Here is a 10319-nt window from a genome sequence, read left to right on the forward strand (position 1 = left end):
ATCACCGCCACAGCCACAGGAGCCGTAGAAAATGCAAAGTCCCGCCCAGGACTCTCCAGGGCACTGGCATTAGCATTTCACCCAGCTGAGCTGAGACATACGGCTCCAAGTGGTGGACACTCAACCAGCCCCCGGGGGGTTCTTAAAGGTACCTAACTGAGGACTAGGCAGTGGTTTTGATATTTTAAAATTCAGAGTTAGCTGTTCCTGCCACCTCAAGACATTCCTAATCTGCTAGAGTTGCAAACTCAAATCCATATTTCACTCACCTGAATGCTCCATCCCTGCCACCTCTAAGGCAAAGGCGTAGGCTCTCCTTGCCCTGCTCAGTTCAGCCCAGAGAGGCGGCTTTTTTTTTTTTTTTTTTGGTGGTGGTACTGGGGTTCCTGAAACCCCTTCTACCTCCGGGCTACACTCCCAGACCCATATACTTTTTAAATTTGGAAACAGGGTCTCTTAGACCAGAGCGGCTGGCTTCGAACCTGCACGATCTTCCTGTCTCTGCCTCCCAAGCGCGGGGATTACAAGCGTGCGCCACCACACCGGGCTGAGAGGTGGCTTTTAAAGCACAGGCAGCCTAATGAAACTGAGGGCTGGCTAGAAAGCCAGCCGCTCTGGGCCTGGGGGGGATGGCTCCTGGGAGATGTGCTTGCTAAGCATGCACAAAGCCCTGGGTTCCATCCCCGGCACCAAAAATAAATAAAATGAAAGTCTCTCTGCTTCTCCTGGGAGGAAGCGTGTGTCTGCTGTAGCCAGGCCTCATGTTCTCAGCAGCCCGAGACAAAAGTGGTAAGAGCAGAAGAAGAAGCAGGAGCAGCGATGGTGGCTCAGTGTCAAGTCACTTTCCCCACAGAGGAGCCAGGAGGGAAGGACCCCAAAGAACACCAGTGCCACTCTGGGGCCAGGGAGGCCCCGAGGGCTCCAGGCTCGGTGCTCTGTGGGTGCCACTTTGAAGGTGGGTGTGGATAACTTAACATCTGCCACTTATCACTTGGCAGAAACAAATCTGTCCTTGGGGGGTTGGAAACATCCGTTTAAATTGAGGTTCTGCCCCTTTCAAAGTAGGGGCTGTGGAAATGGCAAAGTCTCTGCCTGCTGTTCTGCCTCTTCTTCAGGAGGCCATCAGTCCTGTCTCAGGGGGAGTTAGGTGGTTGAAGGAGATAGTAAGGACGGTCAGCAGAGCTGGAAAGAGCAGGCTTTAGACCCGGGTTTGCTGACATTCATTTGAGTCTAATGAACACACAAGAAGAGACAGCTCAGAAGGGAAAATTCAAGGTAACTAGGAAGAGGAACTTCCCAGAAGGTGATCATTGGTAAAATGTCCTACTGAAAGAGGACTTTAGATCTAATCCTAGCTTTTCACTGTGAACTGAGTTAAGCCACTTGTGTGTGTGTGTGTGTGTGTGTGTGTGTGTGTGTGTGTGTGAATGGAGATGGAACTCAGGGGCATTCTACCTCTGAGCTACAGCCTCAGCCCTATTTTATTCTTTTTTTGTGTGTGTGTGTGGTATTGAGAATGGAATCCAGGGGCATTCTACCTCCAAGCTACACACACCCCCAGCCCTATTTTTTATTCTTTTTTTTTTTTTTAAACAGGGGCTCACTGAGTTGCAAAGGACCTCACTAAGTAGCTGAGGCTGGCCGCGAACCGTGATCCTCCTGTCTCAGCTTCCCAAATGCTGGGATTACAAGCATGTACCACCATGCCTGATTCCCTATTTTATTTTATATTTTTTACTTCAAAATAGTCTCATTAAGTTGCTAAGGGCCTTACTAAGTTGCCGAGGCTGGCTGCACACCGGTGATCCTCATGTCTCAGCCTCCTAAGTACTGAAGTTGCAATCATGTATTACCCTGCCTGGTTGCCACTCACATCTTCTACCTCCCAGTTTTCTTATCTGATAAATTTCTTAGTTTCTAGTTAACTAAATTGTACCTTCCGCCTCATGGGTGCTGAACGGATGGCTTTTCAGTGGAGGAACCTGTTTTTCAGCTGCCTCCTTTGCCTTGGGTGCCTAATCAGGCCCAGAGGTGGGGGTGGTTTAATGCCATCTTTTGAGGCCCCTTTCCCTGCACTCACCTGGGGGCAGGGTTCCCCTTGGCTTCACACTCGATCAGGATGTTGTCACGGGGGTCCACGATGTGGTCCTTCACTGACTGCTTGGTGATGGTCGGGGGCTGGGTCACTGTAACCGGGCACAAGGTGGGGGTCAGAGCTGCAGGGACCTGTGTGGGGCCCAGCTTGAGGAACAGCTTCAGTAGCCACTGGGCAAGCAGTGAGTGAATGTGGGCAGTACCTATTCTAGAGACCAGGCTTCTTGTATGTGACTGCAGATAAGGGGGCACACGTCAAAGGCTAAGCTTAAGAATCCCTTTAAGAAGATTCCACAGCATCCCTCTGAGGAGCTGAAAGGTAGGTTTGTGTTATACCTGGTCTTATATCCCAGGGCCGAGAAGATGCGTGGCATACAGCAGTTCTTGATAAGCATGTGTTAAATGAATATAGGAAAAGACTCTGCTACATTCCTAGAACTTAGGGGCCATGGTGGTGCTGAGTCCTGAGGTTCAACAGATGCCCCAACCATACTGAGGCAAAAGCTGAGAGAGGACGTAGTCCCAGGGAGCTGCTCAGGGACCACTGGCATGCCAGGACAGTGTTCACCCCGGGTCCTGTGCCAGCCATGGGAAACTATGGGAGCGGGGCAGTTGCAATGCTCCTCAGTGTCCATACAGGGATCCTCTTCTGACCCGTTCTTCTGCCTCACCCAGCAATAGGATGCTCGGGATATGCTCTTCCCTGCTATGTGGTGAGAGACCGCCCTACGGGGCTCCGGGGTGGAGAGCCCACTGAACCCAGGTGTCTCCTCTTGAGGTCTTCTCCCCACCCCTCCTCCACCTTCCCATCTCCCAGAGACACAAGGGGACTTACGCTCGTTCTGAATGCTTGCTGTTAGTTCCGGTGGGTTAGCATTGTGAGAGGGAGAAGAGAAGAACATGTTATCACACAGGACTCCTTGCCAGGCGTCCTCATGCCCAGCATGCAGAGGAGGGGGCTGGGGACCGTGATGAAGAGCTGAGCAGGGCTGGGGAACCGACCCAGCGAGGGCTTTGGAGCTTCAGAGACAAGGTGATGCCTCCCCCGAGCAACTAAAACCATGCGGGGGAGCAGAAAGACCAGCTTCAACCAAAGGGGGAAGTGGCCAGGGAAGGCCAAATGTCCAGAAGCCACAGTGCTGCTTAGAGAGGCTCTGAAGGTGCTCCCTGGCATCGATGCTCTGAGGGACGGGGCTCCCTGGCCAACAAAGGGAAGAGGCGGCTGAGGGCCGGGTGGAGGTGTCAGAGAAGGAACAGAGCTGGGCCACTGCCACAGGGCAGAGGCCCAAGGTGTGGAAGGCCCAGCGCCCAGCAAGGATGGAGGCTGCGCTGCTCCCAACACACCTTCTCTTCACATTCTGTCTCCTCCTTTCTCTTTCTTTGGAAAACTCTAGGGACAGATGGATGATTACCCTCATCATGGCAGGGATACATGGCCCTGTAGGATCCTGCTCCTGAGTGAGAGATGCCGGGGATATGGCAGAGTCTACTGCGCCTCTTTGTATGTTTCACAAAAAGGGGAGAGGCAGGTGGCACAGATCTCTTCCAGCGCTCACCTGGAATGTGCACACCCTCTTGTACACATGTGCTTCTGCACAGGTGTCTCCTGTACAAGTGTGTGTACATGTTTGAGTTCTAGCTTCTCAAACTTTAACAAGCATATGAATCACTTGGGGGTCTGATTAAAATTTGGGTTCTGGTTTAGCTGGTCTGGGGTGGGGTCTGGATTCTGCTGTCTTCAAACCGGTGATCTTCCTGACTCAGCCTCCCAAGTACTGGGATTAGAGGTACAAGCAGCCACACCGGGCTTCTCTTTCTTTCTTTCTTTTTTTTTTTTTTTGCTGGTTCTGGGGATGAAACTCAGGCCCCTACACGTGCTAGGCAAATGCTCTACCACCGTCACCCCCCCTCAGATTATGCATTTCTGCCAAGAGCCTCAGCAATGCCAAGGCTGGTAGTCCACGCTTCATATAACAAGGTTTTAGGTGGTGCGTGTTCTTGGTGGGAGGGAAAGGCTCCGCTAAAGTGTGTCTGCAGAAAAGAGCACATGTAAGCCGGGCGTGGTGGCGCACGCTTGTAATCCCCGCGCTTGGGAGGCAGAGACAGGAGGATCGCGCAGGTTCGAAGCCAGCCGCGTGCTGGCTTAGGAGACCCTGTTTCCAAATAAAAATATAAAATAGGTCTGGGAGTGTAGCTTGGAGGTAGAAGGGCTTCCAGGAACCCCAGTACCACTAAAAAAAAAAAAAAAAAAAGAAAGAAAGAAAGAAAGAAAGAAAGAAAGAAAAAAGAAAAGAGCACATGTGCTGCTGTCACTTTTCCAAATGTCTTTCCTTAGGATGACATCAGAAGCAGAATGACATTCGCATCTCACCGCATGTCAGGTCTACATGGGTGTGGCAGCCTCCCGTGGCAGTTTAGGAGCAAGAGCTGCCTGGGGGAGCCGGAGGCCATGGGGAATTGGGGCAGAGACCTGAGTAGAGTGAGAGTGGAAGCGGATCCTGGGGGAGCCCAAGTTAAGCTAACAGGTGCAGGACGTCACAAGGGACGGGGTGACGTATGGCAGGGTTGAGCAGGGGAAAGTCTGACATTCTAACCTATGAAGAGGTTTGAAGTGGGCCGGGGTGGTGTGGCCCGCTATAACACCGAAAAAAAAACATTTTAAATTTACCATCTGCCCAGGGCTGCCTGAGCAGGGAACCAAAACAGGCCCTGGAAGTGGGGGGAGAAGGGAAGAGCCTAGTTTCTGAACACATGCTTCACGGAGCTCCCAACAGCAGCACCTTCACTTATGTACGACTTTCCTGCTGGGTGAAGAAAAGGCATTATGGAAAGACCAAAAGCTGGCGTGGCTGGCATGGGATCGGAGGGGAGGGAAGGGGCAGGGCTGACTCCTCTGACCACCAGACCAGACCCTGGCTTCATCCCTTCAAGAGTCAGCTGGCACTTCTTGGGTCTTCAGAGCTGCGAGATCTGTTCACCCCAGTGAGAAGCCCCGGGAAGGGCTTTATTGCCCACACGGGCGCCAGACTTCTTTAATAGAATCCAAGCTAGTTTGATGGAAAGCGCCCTGGATGCTGATTGTCCAGGGAATCTAAAATCCCAAATCCAAGGGCAGGGAGTCACTCGGTTAAGGTGTGTGGGAAGTTGGATGCAGGGAGAGTGGGTACAGCTCTCTCCCAAGGCCTGGTGCAGAGCTTCCGGTACACACCCACCCTTGGCTAGAGAAGTGCTGCCAGGTGGCGGCTTAGCACACTGTTCTCCTAGATGTTCTGGGGAGGAGGGGAGACCTCCCTGAGGGAACAATCTCACAGCAGCAACAATGTTTGGCAAGATAGTTACTGTGGGCCTGGGGACAGCAGACTCCCAGCCCCACAGTAACTATCTTGCCAAAGGCCTCTTGCCAGTCTACTTGCCTAAAAGGACGGTGGCATGTGAAGTCACCACCGTGCTCCCAAAGAATTTATTACAGGGAAAAGAATCAACCCAGAAGACAAGCCGCTGCTGCGGGGAGAAGGCAGTGGGGACAGCCTGTCTGGGGACAAGGACATCCAGGCTTTTGTGCGGTGTCGCACCACCTGCCCTGCTCTCCTACGGAGCTCACTGTCTGATGAAGTCAAGCAGAGGGTGAATTTGCTCTTTTGGCTTCCAATGGAGAGAGGAGCCCTTCCACCGCTGCGCCGGGCAGGTGGCTGCCTGCCCAGGCTGCATGGCTCCTCTCTCCTTCCCTGGCTCCATCCCTAGACCTCTGGCATCCTCCCTCAGAGAATGGGATGGCTATCAGGAGTGTGTGTGTTGCTGTGGCCATCCTGCGGATGAAGGTGGGGAAGAAAGGTCTCTCCCGTTTGACTGCCCTCCACTGTGGGCTCCTGGGAGAAGGTGCTGATTGCCCTGGATGTGGGGAGGGGACAAGGGGCAAGCGCCCCGCCTACTCACTTTTTGGCTGGCTAATGAGGTGACCCTTTGCTTTTGTTTCAAAGGTTACACTGTTCTCCTCGGGGGCTAGGGAGGAAGCCGGCGGGGTGGGGGGCAGGAGGTGCGTGTGACTTCACTGGCGGCTTCTCAATGAGGGATTGTGCAGCAGTCAGGGCTCTGTTCCAGGAAGCCTGCTGTACCCAAACGCCCCAGAGCAGAAGCAGGGCCTCTGCCCTTGGGACACAGAGATGCTCCCAAAGGGGCAAATGAGTAGGACCCCTCCCCCATCAGGGTAGCCTCTGGCCTGAGCCCCTGAGTCCCTCTTAACAGACAGGGAACATTAACAATGGGTCTTTTCCAGATCAGCTAATATGGCAGTGTCTGCAGTCCTGGACCCAAGGAAAAATCTAGCTGAAGAGATTCTTTCCGGGCAACTCCCGAGGTTTCTCTCAGGGCCTGGCCTTGCTGGCATCTCCTGTTCGGCTTCCACAGACTCATTTTGGAGATGTTGGGGTGGCCACTACACCCACAGCAGCAGGTGAGGCATGATACACATGGGGCACGCTCCTGGCAGCCTGGGCCGCTTGGGACAGAGAGGCAGAGAACTCACCTCTACACCAAGCAGGTTCTGCCATCATGCCCTGGGCTCTGCCCCTCACCTGTTTTCTAGTTTGCACCTGCTTCCTGGGTAAGCTGTGAGAATCACGTGTGATGAGCCATGTATAGCTCTGAGCTCTCTTCCCAGCACAGGGCAGCAGCAATTCTGGTGAGTCCCAAGAAGGGCAGGATGAAGAGGTAGGGGTGGGGCATGCCGAGTGCCAATGGGGAGTCAAGAGAAAGGGAACTCTTTGCTGGCTCCATTGCCCATTTTCCTTGTGACCCTGAGCAAGGAAGAGCCTGAGCTTCCGTGGACGTACCATGGAAGGGGGCTTCCCCGCAGGCTCCTTGGGAGCTGGACACTGGGGTGGGAGGGTGGTGGTAGGGAGGTTGGGGCGCTCTCCGCTCCCTGCCATGGGCAGTACTTAAGAGCCTGACTGCTTGGGTTATCTATCACACCTCTGTCTCCAGCAGAGTTTAGAAATCCCCAAGCCATCTATTTATGGGTTCACCTTCCAGAAAGCCCTCCCCCCATACCCCAGGGATTGGAGTGGCAGGTGAGTGAGTGAGGAGAGGTGGCAGAAGAGAAATGAGCCTTCACCACTTTCTCGATAACCCAATTTCCTCTGCACCCTTCTCCTCCCCAGGGACTTGGCCTCATCACGCTCCTTATTAGATGTCTGCCTGGGACTGCTAATGAGAAACACTCCTTGAGCCAGCCGCAGACGGTCACCATGGGATCAGTTCTTTTCACAACTCTCCTCTTCTCCCTCCCTATGTGTATACACACACATGTGTGCATGTGTAGGCACAAGTGCACACATGTGTGGACACACTTGGGGGTGATGGAGGGCAGCAGGGTCCTTGCCCATCTTGCTTCTGGGTTCAGCATATCGTTACCTCTGTCAGTCCTCTGGCGCAGGTGCCAGTCCTCTGGGGCAGCTGGTATTGGTGATGTGGGTCAGGAGGAGTGTCTTGCTTGGGGAGTCTTAGAGGCCACATTACTCTCCCATACCCTCCCTAGACTTCAGTCAACTAGACAGGGCCCAAGTCAGCGCTGGCTGGTCAGAGATGGTAGAGGCTCCAACACCTTGGCACTGGGAAGCTTTGACATCCGGGAAAAGTGTCAGAGATGTGGCAAAGGTGGCCGTGCCTGCAGGCAGGGCCAAGGAGCAATCTAGGAACACAGCAACAGATAGGGCCAGGGAGATGGCAGGAAGCCAGCGTGGGAAGCCCTAACTTTATGATTATTTTTTTGTGTGTGTGTGGTACTAGAGATGGAACCCAGGGACTTTCTACCTCTGAGCTGCACCCCCAGCCCTATTTTTTATTCTTTATTTTGAAACAGGGTCTCACTAAGTTGCAAAGGGCTTCACTAAGTAGCTGAGGCTTTCCGCGAACCGCAATCCTCCCAAATGTTAGGGTTACAAGTGTGCACCACCACGCCTGGCTTTACTTTATGATTTTTTTTTTTTTTTTTTGGTACTGGGGTTCCTGGAAGCCCTTCTACCTCCGGGCTATGCTCCCAGACCTATTTTTTTATATATTTTTTTTAAATTTGGAAAAAGGGTCTCCTAAGCCAGCGCGGCTGGCTTTGAACCTGCGCGATCCTCCTGTCTCTGCCTCCCAAGTGCAGGGATTACAAGCGTGCGCCACCACGCCCGGCTACTTTATGATTTTGATGGGCAGGTAGCACTCCCATCATGAGAAGCAGGATGATACTGATTTTACTTTCCAACATTACTGAGGTGAAGTTGAAAATGGAAGGAACCCATGCCTGCTTCTCCCATGGCAGCACTAGTGTGGCTTTATTTTAATGTCTTATTTAACTAGGCTTTTTGCAAAGATAAGTCCCTCCCAATCCTTTCCAGGCCATCTGTCCTCCTTCCTGCCCACTAGAGCCAAGAGGGCCTAGGGGGTTAGCTTTGGATATAGCATCAGAAAGGCAAGTGAGAACTACCCACCACCCTGGAAATTACTTTTAAGGGCAAGACCCCAGAGGGTCAAGGGAGGTTAGTGGAAGGAAGAACTCCAAGTGGCTCTCAGAATCCCAAACACGGCCACATCTGGTTCCCCTCGGCAGGCTCTGGGCAGCCCAAGCACTAGCCCAACCAACAGTCCCTAGAGATCATCCCTGAAACCTACAATCTTACATTTTCAAACGTGAGCCCACATCAGTACTTCGGAGGAAAAACCAGCTTTGAGTCTCAGAATCTACTGCTGCCCTCTCCTCTCCCTAACCTTCTTCTAAGGGTCTTAACTCTTCCCTGAGCTCCCTTTCCCTCCCACTCTTCTGCCCAAAACCAGGAGAAAAAAGAAAAGCAGATGAGCAGGACTCACGATCCATGGGAATCTCGATGGCCCCACCGAGACCGAGGAGGATGAGGAGGAAGGCTGTGCGGACCCAGGGCGGCGGCTGCTGCCTGGCCATCCTTGGCACCAGGCCCCGCTCCCTGCTCCCCAGCCCTAGGGGTCTTGCGGCCGCGAGCTGCTCTGAGTGGGCCTCCCAGGCACAGCTCAGCTGTGGAGAGAAACACAGCACGTCAGTCTTCCCTGAACTGTGGGTGCTCTAGTAATCCTACAGGGCTCTGAAGGACTCGTGGGTCCTTTTAGTCATAAAGCAGCAGGTGACCTAGAACAGCACTGTGTGTGTGTGTGTGTGTGTGTGTGTGTGTGTGTGTGTGTGTGAGAGAGAGAGAGAGAGAGAGAGAGAGTGTGTGTGTGTGTGTGTGTGTGAGAGAGAGAGAGAGAGAGAGAGAGAGAGAGAGAGAGAGAGAGAGATACACTGGGGATAGAATCCAAGAGCATTCCATTTCTGAACTATACCCTCAGCTCTATTTTATTTTTTTACTTGAAATAGGGTCTAAGTTGCTATGGAGGGTCTCGAACTTCTTTCTGATCTTTCTGTCTTAGCCTCTCAAGGGCTGGGGTTGCAGGTGTGTGCCATCTTGCATCGTGAGACCAAACAATTCTTGGCATGGGGAACTGTGCTGGGCACTGTAGCATGTTTAGCAGCACCACGGCCTTTGCCTCTCAGACATCAGTAGAGTCCACCCCTGCCACCAGTTGAGAATGGCTGTAAGCACTGCACTGGTCCCAGGAGGGCAAAGCCACACTCAGTTCGGGACCACCATTGTAGAAGGCTCCTCTGCACAGGTCAGTTAAGAAAATGCATACTGGTCTGCAGGCCCAGCACTCAGAAGACACCACACACAGGCTTGTAGGAAGCATCTCCCTGAACCATGTGCTGAGTGTGCCTGGAAACAAGTGTGTTCAGGCAAGGGCAGAGACAAGGTCACAGCAATGCCCTTTGACCCCAGGGTGAGAGGGCATGGTGACAGTGGCAGCAGCCCAGATCCTGGTTAGACAGGTGAAACCTTGACTGCTTAAAGGATATACCTCTAGCCCTTTTTATTTTTCATTTTGAAACAGGGTCTCTCTCTCTCTCTCTAAGTTGCTGAGAGTCTTGTTAAGTTGCTGAGGTTGACCTTGAGCCTGTGGTCTTCCTGACCTGGCCTCCCAAGTACTGGGATTACAGGCATGTTCCACCATGCCTGGCTTCAAAGTATTTTTTTTTCTTTTTTAATGGTACTAGGGATTGATCCTAGGCACATTCTACCTCCAAACTACACCCTCCCACCCTTTTTATTTTTTATTTTGAAACAGGACCTCACTTAGTTGCTGAGTCTTGATAAGTCACTGAGGCTGGCCTCAAA

General features: G+C 52.7%; 1 protein-coding gene across 7 annotated transcripts in view; it reads right to left on the reverse strand.

Annotated features, from left to right (window-relative positions):
• Positions 1-9034, reverse strand: part of NFASC (neurofascin) — a gene marked incomplete at both ends in the record, with an annotated part of 67716 nt that extends 58682 nt beyond the window's left edge. For 5 of the 7 annotated variants that reach the window (XM_080698235.1, XM_080698236.1, XM_080698234.1 and 2 more), the window contains 2 exons: positions 2081-2186; positions 8944-9034. In XM_080698235.1, coding sequence (XP_080554361.1) covers positions 2081-2186; positions 8944-9034 — 197 coding nt within the window. Of the gene's footprint in view, positions 1-2080; positions 2187-2929; positions 2948-8943 lie in introns of all 7 variants that reach the window. The other 2 variants (XM_080698231.1, XM_080698230.1) reach the window with 1 other exon arrangement.
• Positions 9035-10319: the final 1285 nt, after the last annotated feature.

Source organism: Muscardinus avellanarius (assembly GCF_963383645.1).
Source record: "Muscardinus avellanarius genome assembly, chromosome: 7".
Lineage (NCBI taxonomy): Eukaryota > Metazoa > Chordata > Mammalia > Rodentia > Gliridae > Muscardinus > Muscardinus avellanarius.